The following is an 18,745-nucleotide window of genomic DNA, read 5'->3' on the forward strand; positions in this document are numbered from 1 at the left end:
ATCATCCTTACATTTAAAATACAATGTGAACACTGAAATTTGCTAAGTTACTATTTATAAAAGACACGTGTACTACATAAAATCTGTAGAACTCCACTGTGCCAAGGAGTGATATTACGGAAGGAAAATGTCCATGCACTCTGCTGTCAGCACATATTCAGCTCTCAAAAAAATGAGTAGTGGATCTGACTGAATATCACCACAGACTGAAGTTCCCTTGTATACTCTGAATATCCCTGTATATATAGATAGATAGACAGATAAACAGATAGATAGATAGATAGTAGCGGAGTGAGCTAATTAATCAGTCATTAATTAATTATCAATTAATCCGCTGGTCGAGTAAAGCATATAACTTCATTCAAGTATTCATTCATTATCTGTAACCGCTTTTCCAGTTCAGGGTCACGGTGGGTCCAGAGCCTACCTGGAATCATTGGGCGCAAGGCAGGAATACACCCTGGAGGGGGCGCCAGTCCTTAACAGGGCAACACACACTCACACCTAAGGACACTTTTTGAGTCGCTAATCCACCTACCAACGTGTTTTTTGGACTGTGGGAGGAAACCGGAGCACCTGGAGGAAACCCACGCGGACACCGGGAGAACACACCAACTCCTTTCATTCAAGTATGAATATGCAATTTCTCTAGGTTAAAAGTAGAGGTCTTAGACCTGGGTTTACACTTGACTTTTCTGAGTAAATTCAACACACTAACACAGAACACTTGTTTGATATAGAAAAGTTATTTATTTGGATAACAATAGCTTTCACAACATGGGAATAATTATTAAAGTTTCATAGGCATGGCTAATTGGTGAACCAACCCCTTTTATGACCTTCAATAATGTGCATTTAAAGGAAATGAATACGTATAGTGCATTAACTGAGACTATTAAGAAATGAATTATAACTGGTAACTAAAGGAGGTGTGTACAACCCCTGGCAAAAAATATGGAATCACCAGTCACTGAGGATGTTCCTTCAGTTGTTTAATTTTGTAGAAAAAAAACAGACCACAGACATGCCAAAAAACTAAAGGCGTTTCAAATGGCAACTTACTGGCTTTAAGAATCACTAAAAGAAATCAAGAAAAATAATTGTTAGCCAGTAACAGTTAGATATTTAGAACAAGCACAAGGAATAAATTATGGAATCACTCAATTCTGAGGAAAAAATTATGGAATCATGACAAACAAAATAACACTCCAACACATCACTAGCACTTTGTTGCACCACCTCTGGCTTTTATAACTGCTTGCAATCTCTGAGGCCTTGACTTAATGAGTGACAAACAGTACTCTTCATCAATCTGGCTCCAGCTTTCTCTGATTGCTGTTGCCAGATCAGCTTTGCAGGTTGGAGCCTTGTCATGGACCATTTTCTTTAACTTCCACCACAGATTTTCAATTGGATTGAGATCCGGACTGTTTACAGGTCATGACATTGACCTTATGTGTCTGTCTTTAAGGAATGTTTACACAGATTTTGCTCTATGGCAAGATGCATTATCATGTTGAAAAATGATTTCATTATCCCCAAACATCCTTTTGATAGATGGGATAAGAAAATAGTCCAAAATGTCAATGCACACCTGGGCATTGATTGAAGATGTAATGACAGCCATCTTTCAGTGCCTTTACCTGACATGCAGCCCCATATCATCAATGACTGTGGAAATTTGCATGTTTTCTTCAGACAGTCTTCTGCATAAATCTCATTGGAATGGCACCAAACAAAAGTTCCAGCATCATCACCTTGCCCAATGCAGATTCGAGATTCATCACTGAATATGACTTTCATCCAGTCATCCATAATCCACGATTGCCTTTCTTTAGCCCATTGTAACCTTGTTTTTTTCTGTTTAGGTGTTAGTGATGGTTTCTTTTAGCTTTTCTGTATGTAAATCCCTTTTCCTTTAGGCGGTTTCTTACAGTTTGGTCACAGACGTTGACTCCAGTTTCCTCCCAGTTGTTCCTCATTTGTTTTGTTGTACATTTTCTGTTTTCAAGGCATATTGCTTTAAGTTTTCTGTCTTGACGCTTTGATGTCTTCCTTGGTCTACCAGTATTCTTGCCGTTAACCACCTTCCCATGTTGTTTGTACTTGGTCCAGGTTTTAGACACAGCTGACTGTGAACAACCAACATCTTGTGCAACACTGCGTGATGATTTACCCTCTTTAAGGAGTTTGATAATCCTTTCCTTTGTTTCAATTGACATCTCTGGTGTTGGACCCATGATTCATGTCAGTCCACTTGTTGCAACAGCTCTCCAAGCTGTGATCACTCCTTTTTACCTGCATACTAACAAGCAGCTTTAATCTGATGCAGGTGTTAGTGTTTGTAATGAAAAGTTGCAGGGTGAGTCCATAATTTTTTCCTCAGAATTGAGTGATTCCATAATTTATTCCCTGTGCTTGTTCTAAAAATCTAACTGTTACTGGCTACCACAATTACTTTTCTTGATTTCTTTTAGTGTTTCTTAAAGCCAGAAAGTTGCCATTTGAAATGCCTTTAGTTTTTTGGCATATCTGTGATCTGCTTTTTTTCTACAAAATTAAACAACTGAAGGAACATCCTCAGAGACTGGTGATTCCATAACTTTTGCCAGGGGATATAGTCGGTAAAGTTAAACTGGACTCGGCATTCACCCTGAGAGCACGTATGAGAGCCTACTGGACCACCGAAGAACGAGCTTCTCACAGTCTCTGATAGCAAGGAGACGGTAGACCACTGTTATCCCACTGAGGGCAAATTTGGAGGTCCTCTAGTGTTTTGCACAGTGTTTTCTGAGCAGACCACTGGTGATTAAACAGAATTTTAGACAAAATGCCACATTTTATCACTTTTCCATTCACAGTCCAATTTACATTTTTTCCTTCATTAGGTTCTTTTGTTATTATTTATAAATAAATTAGTAAATAATTTTAATTCAGCACAGTGTCAACATTTTTAGCATTTAATCGTTTTATTTCAGGCTTATACTCATTATTATAGCTCTCATAGTTGTTGGTAATGTTTGTATTAGTTTGTTTTCCAGAATAAAAGTCTCTGTGAATGTAAAATGTGTTTGAGGAGATTATAAATGAGTTATATCCTGTACAAGACAGTAATCTGAGTGGTCCGATGGTGGACCAGCAGTGGTCTACAGTCAGTGGTGTTCTAGCCTTTTTATGCCAGTTGACCGAAATATGCTCGCTCAAGCCTTTTTGGGTACGGCGGAAATTCTAGATCTGGGCTGGCTGGTCCTTCGGTGCTCTGGACAGTGGATTTGACGGCTTGATGAAGCGCTTGTTCCTGCATGAATGCCAACGTCCAGGGATTATACTTCCGTTCTATAAACTAATCTCGGACATGCTCACTTGTTTGGCCGAACTAAGTTTACAAGCTGTGGATCAGTTCTAGCTTGGGAGCTTTTGTGGAGCGATAAAGAAAGAGTAAACAAAAAAACAACAACAAATAAACAAATGATAATTAAAATACTATCTTTTTGCAGAAGGCTCAATATTTAAAATGGAGTCAGTTCTTTTTGGAGATTTTCTTGGTGGAGTCAGAGTTTCTCTGAGAGAAGTTGACTGCTATTGTGGACCTTCGAGTTGATTCTCTTTGTTGAAGCTTAGCTGCTGCTGTCATTGATTCCGTTTCCCCTCGACTCTTGACTGTTTCTCGAACTTGACTCTGTCTCTGACTGAGACAGATTCACCAACTTGACTTTCACTTTTTGTTTCACTACAATATATAACTCCTCTTGATGTCCTAAATTAAAATCTTTTGTGTGTGTATATATATATTTATATATATAGTGTGTAGATATATATATCTACAGCTTTTATACAACAGTTCGGGTAATAAATTGTGAAATATATAAACAGAGCTGTGAAAGTGGTGTCAAATTTTTTTCATGAAATTAGTAAATCCTTCTGCCAAAATTATAGTTCCTCAACAAGTAGCTTGTCGCTATATCACACTTTAGAATGCTTCTCAACCAATCAGTGTGTGTGGCTGGAACTAAATATATATGAAACATTCCATAAATTCTGCACAGGCCAAAATGAACAATTTTACATATTTGTAAAACAGTGAATATGTAAGGACGTGTGTAGAAATGTGGTCTGTATATCTTTATACTCTTAATGTGTTTATATCTTTCCCAGGCATCAGCAACAATTGTGGTATGGTATTTCACTTGTGTTTATTTGCTCCTTAGGGTTCAGCACTGTAATACGTGCTCAACAAGTATGCAATGTGAATAGGGGGCATTTTGCATACCACTGTGTGGCAAAATGTGCACAAAATTATAGCCCTTAGTCTACCCTGCAATTACTACATTAGCACTTCTTCTGAAAAGAGTTTAGCAACAGCAAAAACATATTAGCAAAGGATTAAGCTTCAGAAAAACTATGGTTAGGTTCTATTAGAGAAGATATCATAAAAAAAGGAAAAAAAATGACCAAGACGAATCACTGGCATCTCTGTCAGCAGTGTTACAGCTAAAATTTTCTTCTTTGAGGAGTGTCTGATCTGGAGCGGAACTCTTTGGTTTGACGGGTGATCCTGCCCACTGTCTCTAGTACCATTTCCACACCCCTGGACAACAAGTTATAAAACAGTAGAAGATAAACAGCATGCTGCAGCCATGGAAGCGAGCATGCAAACAGAGATAACTGAGTTAAATTTTACTGGACGTAAAATGCCTTTGTATCCTTCAAAATATCTCCATGACCAGAAATGGAGTAAAACTCCAGTAAATTATGATGTTTCATACATCATGACAAAAAATAACAGATGTCAAATTTGCCAATTTTCTCCAAAAGATGATTAAAAAAATCACTGTAAAATACATATATGCAAGTTCTTTGGTATGGATTAAATGAGTAAATTGGTTTGTGTGTTTTACATGAAGAAAGAGAGGAATAAATGTTTCAAAAGCTTGCACAGTTGCCTATAGCTCCTCTATGGGATGCCACACTCACAAAAAGAGGTAGGGGGAGGGAAACAACATAATTTAAGGCTACATGACAATGCTGAAGTTGGCTTATTGGCCAGTTTCTTATTCAGTTTTTCTGTTCCACCTTAAATTGTGCAGCAATTCTGTCAGTACTAGATCACAACATAAGAACTTGACTTCCTCATCATGGAGAAACTTAGAATGTGTGGGGAAATTGCATACTTGGCTTACTTTTTGTCAAACTGTCTCAAAAATCTGAAAGGCAGACTATCAAAGAAATTTTACTGTGGAATTTTTTGTAATGTGAATATACAGGTGCTGGTCGTAAAATTAGAAAAATATGAAAAAGTTGATTTATTTCAGTAATTCCATTCAAAAAGTGAAGCTTGTATATTATACTCATTCAGTAAACTGACTGTATGTATATATATATATATATATATATATATATATATATATATCTCAAGTGTTTATTTTTTTCATTTGATGATTATAACTGACAACTTATGAAAACCCAAAATTCAGTTTCTCAGAAAATTAGAATATTACTTAAGACAAATACAAAAAAATAGATTTTTAGAAATACTGGACAACTGAAAAGTATGAACATGAAAAGTATGAGCATGTACAGCTCTCAGTACTTAGCTGGGGCTCCTTTTGCCTGAATTACTGCTGCATTGTGGCGTGGCATAGAGTCGATCAGTCTGTGGTTCTGCTCAGGTTTTATGCCCAGGTTTCTCTGATAGTTGACTTCAGCTCTTCTGCGTTGTTGGATCTGGCGTACTGCATCTTCCTCTTCACAATACCCCATAGAAAATCTATGTTAAGGACAGGCAAATTTGCTGGCCAATTAAGAACAGAGATTACCATGGTCCTTAAACCAGGTACTAGTAGCTTTGGCAATGTGTGCAGGTGCCAAGCCCTGTTGGAAAATGAAATCTGCATCTCCATAAAAGTTGGTCAGCAGCAGAAAGCATGAAGTGCTCTAGAACGTCCTGGTACTTGGCTGCTTTGACCTTGGACCTCAGAAAATGCAGTGGAACACTAGCAGATTACATGGCACCCCAAACCATCATTGACCTTGGAAACTTTACACTGGACCTCAATCATCGTGGATTCTATGCCTCTCCTCCTCTTCCTCCAGACTCTCAGATCTTGATTTCCAAAGGAAATGGAAAATTTACTTTCATCAAAAAACACAACTTTGGACCATTCAGCAGCAGTCCAGTCCTTTGTGGAAGCAAGACACTTGTGACACTGTCTCTTGTTCATGAGTAGCTTGACACAAGGAATGCTGAAACCCATGTCTTGCATATGTCTGTGCATGGTGGTTCTTGAAGCACTGACTCCAGCTGCAGTCCAGTCTTTGTGAATCTCCCCCACATTTTTTTTATGTGTTTTGTTTCACAATCCTCTCCAGGATGCGGTTATCCCTATTGCTTGTACATTATTTCTACCACATTGTTTCCTTCTTTTCACCTCTCTATTAATGAGCTTGGACACAGAGCTCTGTGAACAGCCAGCCTCTTTACAATGACCTTTTTTGGTCATCTTTTGGACAACTGTCAAGTCAGCAGTCTTCCCCATGATTGTGTTGCCTACAGAACTAGACTGAGAGACCATTTAAAGGCCTTTGCAGTTTGAGTTAATTAGCTGATTAGAGTGTGGCACCAGGTGTCTTCAACATTGAACCTTTTCACAATATTCTGAGATACTGAATTTGGGTTTTTCATTAGTCTTCAGTTATAATCATCAAATTAAAAAAAATAAACCCTTGAAATATATCAGTCTGTGTGTAACAAATGAGTATAATATACAAGTTTACCTTTTTGAACTACGCAGACGACACACAATTGTATATTTCAGCCAAGCCCGATGACAAACACAGATTAAAGAAAATAGAGGACTGTGTAAAAGACGTGAAAGGCTGGATGTTGCGTAACTTCCTCCTCCTAAACAGCAACAAAACAGAGGTCCTGCTTTTGGGTCCAAAAGTGACAAGAAATAAATTATCAGACTTAATTTTAAATCTAGCTAACTTTCCAGTTAAACCTGGTTCAGCAGCAAAAAATCTTGGTGTCATAATTGACCCGGATTTATCATTTGATCAACACATAGGTAGTATCACTAGGACAGCTTTTTTACATCTTCGCAATATTGCTAAGATTAGAAATGCCTTATCCCTTCAGGACGCAGAAACATTAGTACATGCCTTTATTACTTCAAGGCTTGACTACTGTAACGCACTACTGTCAGGATGCACCAGCAGCAATTTAAGAAAACTTCAACTAGTTCAAAATGCTGCAGCTAGGGTCCTCACTAAAACTAGAAAATTTGAACATATCAGCCCAGTTTTATCATCACTTCATTGGCTGCCTGTTAAATTCCGCATTGACTACAAAATTTTGTTATTAACATATAAAGCTCTACATGGGCTTGCTCCTGAATATCTTCAAGATACAATTTCCTATTATGAGCCCCCACGTTCACTCAGATCACAGAATACTGGATTTTTAAATGTTCCCAGAATTCAGAAGGCCTCAGCTGGGGGAAGAGCCTTTTCTTATAAAGCCCCCCAACTCTGGAATGATCTTCCAGAAAATGTTCGGGACTCAGACACAGTCGCAATCTTCAAATGTAGGCTAAAAACTCATTTGTTTAGTTTATCATTTGGTAGCTAATGCTCCCCCATAGATAAAGGCGGCAGATCCGGGGGGTCCATGGACACAGGGAATTATAGTATACTGAGACGCTGGTGCTGTCGTCCCGCCGCTTCTCGCGATCACTCAGGTTTGTTGACGGTGGAGCGGAGGGATGCCAGTGTTTCAGGATGCTCCCGTGTCTGTGTGTCCTCCTGGTTCTCTCCTTTTAGTTAATGCTGTCATAGTCAGATCTGCCGGAGTCATTAGCCACACTCTGGAAATTTTCATATTTTCTACTTTACAAACACAAAACAGTTCAAAACTAATTCCATCCCTTTACATCTTTCCGAGTAAACGACTGCCACCTGTCTGTCTGGACACTGATGGATGACTGTCGAGATCCTCCTCCACGCTTCAGACCAGCTGCCCACGCTCCAGCAACCACCAAGTGCCTTGAAGCTGTCCCTACACTGAAGTTCTCATGGACTACTAACTATCATCACCAGTAGATTGACCAGAGGAGGATGGGTCACCCCTTGTGAGCCTTGGTTCCTCCCAAGGTTTCTTCCTCAGCTGGGGGAGTTTTTCCTTGCCACTGTCGCCCCTGGCTTGCTCACTTGAGGGTTTTACATTTGTCTTTACATTTCATGTCAAATCTTGTCTTACTGGAATTCTGTGAAGCTGCTTTGTGACAACATCAGTTGTGAAAAGCGCTATATAAATAAATTTGATTTGATTTGATTTGATTTGAATGGAATTACTGAAATAAATCAACTTTTTCATGATATTCTAATTTTATGAGCAACACCTGTGGTATGTGAGATACTACTGTGTGGAAGTCACATTTGTGGCATTTGATTTCAGCCTTGCCCTTAATTTAAATATTTTCTGGAGTTCACCATCACAGAATCAACCATGATTTCTACAGTGTATCAGAGGGTGCTTGAAGAACAGGAAATCATCTGTAAAATCATTAAAGCTGAAGCTGAAATGGACCCTGCAACATGACAATGACCCAAAACATACCAGTGAATTCATCAAGAACTGGCTGAAAATTAAGGAAAGGAGAGTCTTGCAATGGCCAAGTCAAAGCCCAGACCTTAATCCCACTGAGTTCCTTTGAGGTGACTAACAGGCTGTACATCACAGCTGAACGTATTCTGCCTTGAGGTGTGGAGCAAACTTTTTCCTTAGATCTATCACCAGACAACCATAATTGCTACTGCCTGTTCTTCATCTCCACTCTAATCAGCCCTGCTATTTACACCTCGCAGTTGATCTCTCTTTGTGATGTATTGCCAATAAATTTGTGCCTTACCAATCTTTTTTGCTCTCTTGAACACATTGGTTGATTTTTTGTCATAATGTGTCCTAGTCCCATCCCAATGCACTGAAGCCTAAAGCAGATTTTGGCGTTACACTGCTGGAAGTCCAAGTGGTGTTCTGAAAATCAAGTGGGCTTTATAGATAATTGGTTACATTTTGAGGGCAAGCCTGGTCTTATAAGTAGGGACGGTGTCCACCCCATGCAGGAGAGTGCTGCCTTACTTTCTTGCCACATAGCACAGTCTTTTAGTTAGTCAGCAGAGTCGTGTAAACAGCTGCTGACAATCCAGGGCTGGGACCAGGCCGCAGACAGACAGGCTAAACCGACCATCTGCGAACTGCCGTGAGGTGTCACCTAGGTTCAACTGTATTAAGACTGTGTCTTTGCCCTGAATTAAATCTAAACAGAGAATAATTCAATTAGTCTGTTTCAACAACCTAATCAATATTAAATTATATTCAGATGATTGCAGCAACACCTCAGATCTAAAGTTTGGGTTACTCAACATAAGATCACTAAACTCAAAAGCAGTCATAGTTAATGAAATTATAAGTAATCATACATTTGACATTTTCTGTCTCACTGAAACCTGGCTTAGACTAAATGAATATTCAGCACTAAATGAAGCCACACCTGTAGGCTATAATTATGTACATAGCCTAAGATTATCAGGCAAAGGAGGTGTTATAGGTAATTTATCAAAATACCCTAGATATCAGTTAGAAACAATGCAACAACTTTGCTTCTTTCAAGGTTCTTTCCACCATCATTGCAAATTCAGTCACAAAAATGAAAACATTTTAATTATCTAACATTTAAAGACCACCAGGGCCCTACTCAGGATTCCTGAAATACTTCAGTGAATTCGCTGCAAACCTAGCTGTGTGCAATGATACAGTTATAATTGTAGGAGATTTCAATATCCATTTTGAGAGAGCAGATGACCCACTAAAAAGACATATACTTCAGTCCTAGACTCTCTATTGGTATTACCCAAAATGTAACAGGGCCTACACACTACTACTGTCAGGAACGAGGGGCGGATTGAGGGAGGCGGACGCATTCGCTAAAACACGGGATAATTTAATATAAACAAAACAACGATACTTAAACAGGACACAAACAAACAAGGAGCCAAACAAGCTAAATAAAACAAAGGAAACTGGACAGGGAGAACAGGACGGACGGACGAAAAGCGACACGACGAAAAAGGAGAAGAAACGGGGAAACTCTAGAGACAGACAGACAGACTAAATAGCGTGACCAACTAAACACAGGATAAAGGGGAAATGTACGACCAACAGGACGTGACACAAGAGGGCTTAAATACAGACACAAACGAGACACACCTGGACAGATAACGAGGACGGGCAACACATGACACGGACGAGGAGGCGGAACAAAGGCGGAGACTCGAACATAAACAAAACAGAGCCATGTGCAAATAAAGCACATGGTCGGGACAACAGACTGACAGGACGAAGGCGTGACAGATGCCCCCCCCAAGAACGCGCAACTCCTGGGCGCGTACTCCTAAACCCCCCAGGAGCTGGCACAGGAGAGGGCACGAAAAACAAGACAACAAACCAACGGGTGACAGGACTCAGGACAGGACGGGAACAGACACAGGAGCTGGGGACACGACAGGACCGAATATACTAGACGGGACATGGGACATGACAGGAGACTGACAAAGGGGAGCCACAAGAGACGAGAACGGACTGGACAGGACAGGAGTGGACACATGGGAATTGACGGGAGACTGGACTGGAGACAAGACAGGGGACTGAACGTGGGACGGATACGGAGACTGGACACGTTTGGGGACAGAAGACTGGACATGGACAGGTGACAGGACAGGGGACTGGAATGGAGACGGGACTGATGACAGGACTGAGTGCTGAGACTGAACGGGAGCAGAGACTGGTGACAAGACACTGGACAGGATAGGAACATTAGACTGGACAGAAGACATGACAGGTGACATTACACTAGACTGATACGGAGACTGGACATGACCAACTGGGGACTGGACATGAGACAGGACAGAGGGTTGGAACGGGGACTGAACAGGAGACGGGACTTGAGACTGAACAGAGGGTTGAAAGGGAGGCTGGACAGGACTAACAGGGGACTGGACATGTGACGAGACTGAGGGTTGAAACGAGGACTGAACAGGACTAACAGGGGACTTGACAGGAGACGGGACTGGAGACAGGACCGATGATTGAAACGGTGACTGGAGAGGAGACGAGACTTGAAACTGGACAGGGGGTTGAAACAAGGACTGGACAGGAGACGGGACATAGGGTTGAAATGGGGCCTGGACAGGACTAACAGGAAACTGGACTGGACTAGGTAGGGGAACAGGGACCAAGACATTCAGGGGGACAGACACAAACACCGTGACAGGGACCGGGACAGACACAAAGGCAGACACGGGTACAGGGACAAGGACAGAGACGGGAACCAGGACAGGGACAGACAAGGGAACCAAAATAACAGGGGGGTGCCCAGGACTGGCTAATGTCTGAGTGGCAGTCTGAGGAACCAGCCTAGGCACAGTTCTGGGGATCGGCCCTGAAGTCCTTCGGGCCGACCTACGGACATGGACAGGGGAGGCCGTAGCCACAGTCACGGGGACAGGAGAGGCCGTAGCCACAGTCACGGGGACAGGAGCGGCCGTAGCCACAGTCACGGGGACAGGAGCGGCCGATGCCGCCGTCACGGACACAGGAGCGGCCGATGCCGCCGTCACGGACACAGGAGCGGCCGATGCCGCCGTCACGGACACAGGAGCGGCCGGTGCCGCCGTCACGGACACAGGAGCGGCGGGTGCCGCCATCAACGGGACAGGAGCGGCGGGTGCCGCCATCACGGACACTGGAGCGGCGGGTGCCGCCATCACGGACACTGGAGCGGCGGGTGCCGCCATCACGGACACTGGAGCGGCGGGTGCCGCCATCACGGACACTGGAGCGGCGGGTGCCGCCATCACGGACACTGGAGCGGCGGGTGCCGCCATCACGGACACTGGAGCGGCGGGTGCCGCCATCACGGACACTGGAGCGGCGGGTGCCGCCATCAACGGGACAGGAGCGGCGGGTGCCGCCATCAACGGGACAGGAGCGGCGGGTGCCGCCATCACCGAGACAGGAGCGGCGGGTGCCGCCATCACCGAGACAGGAAGCCCTGCGACGTCGTCCACGGAGGCAGGGGAACCTGCGACGTCGTCCACGGAGGCAGGGGAACCTGCGACGTCGTCCACGGAGGCAGGGGAACCTGCGACGTCGTCCACGGAGGCAGGGGAACCTGCGACGTCGTCCACGGAGGCAGGGGAACCTGCGACGTCGTCCACGGAGGCAGGGGAACCTGCGACGTCGTCCACGGAGGCAGGGGAACCTGCGACGTCGTCCACGGAGGCAGGGGAACCTGCGACGTCGTCCACGGAGGCAGGGGAACCTGCGACGTCGTCCACGGAGGCAGGGGAACCTGCGACGTCGTCCACGGAGGCAGGGGAACCTGCGACGTCGTCCACGGAGGCAGGGGAACCTGCGACGTCGTCCACGGAGGCAGGGGAACCTGCGACGTCGTCCACGGAGGCAGGGGAACCTGCGACGTCGTCCACGGAGGCAGGGGAACCTGCGACGTCGTCCACGGAGGCAGGGGAACCTGCGACGTCGTCCACGGAGGCAGGGGAACCTGCGACGTCGTCCACGGAGGCAGGGGGACCTGCGACGACGTCCAAGGAGGCAGGGGGACCTGCGACGACGTCCAAGGAGGCAGGGGGACCTGCGACGACGTCCAAGGAGGCAGGAGAGGCGCGCGTCGCGCTCACGAAGACAGGAGAGCCGCGCGCCGCGCTCTCGAGGACAGGAGAGGCGCGTGCCGCGCTCTCGAGGACAGGGGTTTGTGCTGCTCGCCGGGCTCGCGCTGGAGCTGTAAAGGGTTTAGGGGGTTTCACAGGCGCACCCATTAGATCACCTCGAGGTGCGCCCCTGTTAGCCTCAGGCCTCAGAGGTACGGAGGTGAGGCTAACAGCCCCTACCCTTAACGCCCCCCCAAAAATTTCCCCGGACCTGAGGGGGTAATCCTCCAGCGAGGGGGGAACTCCAGCACGGTTCTTCCGCCGACTCTTTCGACTCCCGCTGGCGCAACGACTCGATTCCCGAGTCGACTCCACCGCTATAGGATCCGGAACAGCGCCAGGCAGGAGCTGGAGCCGGCGACTCCATTCCGAGGCCGCTTTCAAAGCCTCCTCCACAGGATCTTTGTGGCCTGTGCGGAATGGAGTCCGGCGAACGGCACAACCTTTGATGTAATAGTCCGTGCTAGCTGCGTCCTGAGGGTCGTTCATTCTGTCAGGAACGAGGGGCGGATTGAGGGAGGCGGACGCATTCGCTAAAACACGGGATAATTTAATATAAACAAAACAACGATACTTAAACAGGACACAAACAAACAAGGAGCCAAACAAGCTAAATAAAACAAAGGAAACTGGACAGGGAGAACAGGACGGACGGACGAAAAGCGACACGACGAAAAAGGAGAAGAAACGGGGAAACTCTAGAGACAGACAGACAGACTAAATAGCGTGACCAACTAAACACAGGATAAAGGGGAAATGTACGACCAACAGGACGTGACACAAGAGGGCTTAAATACAGACACAAACGAGACACACCTGGACAGATAACGAGGACGGGCAACACATGACACGGACGAGGAGGCGGAACAAAGGCGGAGACTCGAACATAAACAAAACAGAGCCATGTGCAAATAAAGCACATGGTCGGGACAACAGACTGACAGGACGAAGGCGTGACAACTACATTTAAGATTTTTATGACACTAGGTTTTAATATAGACAAGCTTAATATCTTAGAGCAAACCTCAGCAATCTCCAACCATTACCTAATTTCATGAGCTATGTCTTAGCCATAATATATGTACGCCCCCTCGCTATTCTACAAAGCATTCAATAAAAACCATCTCCCAAACTACAATTTATAGGAAACCTGCCAGAATTATCAACCCCAGTTCCCACTCCATCAGACAAAATGGAGCTAGATGTACTAACTGACTATTTAGAAAATACCTGTCAATCTACTTTAGAAAATGTGGCTCAACTTAAAAGAAAAAGGATGAGACAGAAAAAGCTAACCCCATGGTACAATGATAAAACCTATACCTTAAAACAAACAGTACGGAAACTAGAGCAGAAATGGCAATCAACCAACTTATTTTTTATTGATTTTATATACAGCAAATACAAGGTTGCCAGTTGCTATACATTCTCCTTTAGAAAAAATAATAAATAAATAATAAATAAATACAATTTTAAAAATTAAATTTTAAAAAACACTCTCTAGTCTGTTGGTATCTCTCTCTAGTCTGTTGGTATCTTTCTCTCTGTTTATACCTTCCTGGTATCTGTCTGGTCTGTTTATGCCTTCTTGTGTCTTGTCCTTACCTTGTAAGTATTTCTGTCAAGTATCCCTGTTTAGGTCTCTCTGACTGGGTCTCTCTGTTTAAGTATCTCTGTTGGTTATCTTTTGTTAAAATAAATCTGCTGTGTTATGGCTTTTGTGTCCGCCTCCATCAGTCCAATGATCCCAATTGTTGGTAAATCAAGGCTATCAAGAAACTCCTTAGTAACTGAGGACTGTGTTTTGTAACAAAGCAAAAATGTCCTTTCTATGTCATCAAAATTATGTAAAGTTTTGCCTGTTTGTGAATCTTTAATTTTATAAATAGTATTTACTATTGTTGTTTTCTTAGATGCCTTGCCAAAGCCCTTGTGGCTTTTGAACATGATTCATAGTGTTTGTCTTAAAAATGTAAGTTTTAGTTCAGATTTCTCCATATATAACGTATGTAGCTTATTCCTCACATTTTGAATTTCTTTATATAACCTTGGGTCTTTAATCTCTTTATGTTGCTCAGTCAGATCTTCAAGTTGTTTTTCAAAAATCTTGAATTTATGTTCGTTATCTTTATGAGCTGATGTTATAGGAATTTAGTTTTTTAATTTTCCTCTTAGGACAGCCTTGGCCGTATCCCAGAGTATGATAGGGTTTACCTCACCATTGTCATTGTCCTAAATGTACTGTTTTATTTCATTCTTCAATTGTTGGATGATAATAAGGTTATTAAAAATACCCATATTCACCCACCAAGTTGAGCTTTTAGGGATGGTGTTTAAATTTAAACTAAGATAAACAGCTGAATGATCTGAGATATCTATACTTTCTATGATACATATATGAAGTTATATGTGGTGCTGAATAATATGTATAGTCCTTACCCTTCAGGTGTAGGTCCCTCCAGACATCTATTAAGTTTAGTTTTTTTAGTATATTCTTCATTGTTCTTGTTTCATATGTCTTTACCTAACATTTGAGGAATCCAGCTTGGGGTTAAGCACCAGATTGAAATCACCACCACATATTAGTGTTCCCTGACTCTCCCTTTTAAGCATCCTTAACATTTTATCTTTTTTAATATGACTATTCAGACCATTTAATGTTTAACGTTTAATGTAACTATTTTGAAGTTGCAATTTATGGCCACCCTGAATAAAAGTACAACCCTGACACTGACAACCTGAACAATATAACATCAAAAAACATTAAAATAAAAATAACTTCAAAACAAAACTGAAAGTGACCTCCAAACTTTGGGTCTGCTATCAACCCATTTGTGACCCATTTGAGTCAAGTACAGGCCCTGAGGGGGAAAAAAAACCCTACTACAGGGGGCCCCTCTTAAGCAAGCTTTAAAACAATTCTTGGCCAGTGCAACATTAAATCTACAGGGGTGGGACAATGAAACTGAAACACCTGTTATTTTAGTGTGGGAGGTTTCATGGCTTATCCAAAACTGAACTACTGGTCCTCCCAGCCAAGCAAGCTATTCTCCACAACATCAGCATCAAGCTAGGGTCCCTATCAGTGGCTCCCACCAAGGTTGTAAGAAACCTAGGTGTCATAGTTGATGACCAGCTGACCTTTGCAGATCATGTTACCGCTGTAGCTCGATCGTGCCGCTTCTCCCTATTCAACATAAGGAAGATTAGGCCATACCTAACTCAACATACAACACAGCTCCTCGTTCAGACGTTAGTAATCTCCCGTCTAGACTATTGCAACGCCCTCCTGACAGGTCTTCCGACCTGTGCTGTGAGACCGCTACAGATGATCCAGAATGCGGCAGCACGCCTGGTCTTCAACCAACCAAAAAGAGCACATGTCACGCCCCTATTAGTTGAGCTGCATTGGCTACCCTTAGCTGCTCGCATCAAATTCAAATCACTAATGATGGCCTTCAGAGTATTCACTGGTTCTGCTCCCATCTACCTCAATAGACTCTTAAAACCATACGTTAGCGCCCGCCCTCTCCGTTCCTCAAAGGAGCGCCTACTAACACGACCAACCCTCCGTACAGGTCAGTTGAGGCTATTCTCATCTCTGGTACCACGCTGGTGGAACGAGCTTCCAAGCACTATCAGAGCAACAGAAACCCTCTCTGCATTCAAGAAATCATTGAAAACCCAGCTCTTCCGAGAGTATCTTTTGCACTGAATGTCTTTCTTAATAATGCACTTATTACTTCCTGGCATACTGCACTTAATGTAAGGTATTTTGCATAATTTGTGCTGTAGTTCGAATGTTAGCTCCTCTTTTGTAAGTCACTTTGGATAAAAGCGTCTGCCAAATGCATAAATGTAAATGTAAATGTAATGGCTAAATTGGACTAGCCTGGTGGCCAATCTTCATTAATTGCACATTGCACCAGTAAGACCATGTGCATCCAATGGTTCAAACATTGTATCCTGAAGGCGGTGCCGTGTATCAGGATGACAATGCAACAATACACAGAGCAAGACTGGTGAAAGATTGGTTTGATGAACATGAAAGTGAAGTTGAACATATCCCATGGCTTGCACAGTCACCAGATCTAAATATTATTGAGCCACTTTGGGGTGTTTTGTAGGAGCGAGTCAGGAGAGAGAGCATTTTACTTTTCGTATCAAATGCACTTTATTTTTGATACCCCAACTTACCCCATTTACTTCCTACTAAAACAGGACAGGCTGCATGTCTAGTTCGGTAGTCTCCTTCTCCACTCCTGAAGAGGTTGTACCAGAACACTGAAGTACCCTGAAAACACAAGGGAAAGAAAGACATTTATACTATTGCCTAGTGGTCCTGAGGTAACATGGTATAAAATGAAGTAATGTTTTTACAGTTTTCTGCAACAAATTTGGATGATTTCCATTGACTGATAAATAAGAATTAAATTTGATTTGTTACGTATTTTCTAAGAGAACAATATCACTTATTTTCAATGAATATAAACATGTGGTCAGACTGAAAACTAATATGAAACTGTTGCATAAAGATCACTGTACTGAAGAAGAGAGAATCTAAACCTCACCTAGACAAGCTCTTGGTCTTTCAATCACTCAATCAAGATTTAATTTCAAAAGCATCTTTTTTTTAAAATCATTTCTACAAACTAGTACCTAGGTTTTCAAATGGCATTACCAACTTGGATATGTTTAACAAATGTAACTAGTCATGTTTCAGAAGGCTTTCTGAAATTAAACATGAGATTATAGTGAGTAATAAAGTAATCCCTTTGTTAAAGGAGCAATCTGTAGGATAATTACTGTACTTAGTCATAAAATGTCCAGGGTGTGTGATCATAGATTAAGGAAACAGTCAAAGTTGCCTCTTGTAACAGTTACAGCTACGCTGTGCCTTTAAGAGAGGGGAACTCTTTTTTTATATATGTGTATGTTTATAGGGCCGGCACGGTGGCGCAGCAGGTAGTGTCGCAGTCACACAGCTCCGGGTGACTGTCTGTGAGATGTTGGTGTGTTCTCCCCGTGTCCGCGTGGGTTTCCTCCCACAGTCCAAAAACACACGTTGGTAGGTGGATTGGCAACTCAAAGTGTCCGTAGGTGTGAGTGTGTGAGTGAATGTGTCTGTGTGTCTGTGTTGCCCTGTGAAGGACTGGCGCCCCCTCCAGGGTGTATTCCCGCCTTGCGCCCAATGATTCCAGGTAGGCTTTGGACCCACTGCGAACCTGAACTGGATAAGCGGTTACATTCATTCAATGAATGAATGAATGTATGTATATAGGGGTCTCTCGCATGAGAGAGTTAGCAGTAGAGTGACACCAGGGAGAAGAGGGTAAGCTTGTACAGCAGCTTTAGGCTGCCCCCCCTCCATCTTAGTGTAGACTCTCTATTTATCCAGTAACACTGGATACAGTTCCCTGCTGTACTTTTCCTTTATGTATGAACAGAGAGAGTAGCAGCCGTGTCACCTGGCTTTGTATGGTCCGTGTAGTAAATAAACTAGCCCTTGTGTAGCCCACTCCTGAGTATATGTCCTGAGTGCTAAATGCTAATGGCTTACTACACACCATGCACCCTCTAGGCCTGGAGCTTCCTAATTCCCTGCCCTAAAGGTCAAGTTAGTACAATCCAGTGTTACATTCTCACAGTATTGCTAAAGCAGCATATTCTCCTTGAGAAGTGGCCAGTCCAGAGAGGAGCTCATATGATCCTGCCCTCCGAGTTCCTGCCTGCCATCCCGTCCTCTGTCTAATTATTTTACAGTCCACTGTGTGGCCAGGTCTACAAACAGTGTCTCACAGCCAAAAAATTACCAACTGAACATAAGCCCCCTTTTAGAAGAGCCCCACTGCTCTTCTAAAATGAGAGGAAATATTGGCCCTGTGTACAGATGCCTAAGTATAGATTAAAAGGAGTAAACGCCATTAGAAAGGTGCCAGGACTGTGTTTTGTGTGCTTT

General features: G+C 43.2%; 1 protein-coding gene across 7 annotated transcripts in view; it reads right to left on the bottom strand.

The window, feature by feature from the left end:
• LOC136668150 (prolyl 4-hydroxylase subunit alpha-2-like) overlaps nucleotides 1-18,745 on the bottom strand; it is a 79,977-nt gene that overhangs the window by 1,292 nt on the left and 59,940 nt on the right. For all 7 annotated transcript variants that reach the window (XM_066645475.1, XM_066645473.1, XM_066645474.1 and 4 more), the window contains one exon: nucleotides 16,984-17,080. In XM_066645475.1, coding sequence (XP_066501572.1) covers nucleotides 16,984-17,080 — 97 coding nt within the window. The remainder of the gene's footprint in view (nucleotides 1-16,983; nucleotides 17,081-18,745) is intronic.

The sequence above is a fragment of the Hoplias malabaricus genome, chromosome 15 (genome assembly GCF_029633855.1).
Source record: "Hoplias malabaricus isolate fHopMal1 chromosome 15, fHopMal1.hap1, whole genome shotgun sequence".
NCBI lineage: Eukaryota > Metazoa > Chordata > Actinopteri > Characiformes > Erythrinidae > Hoplias > Hoplias malabaricus.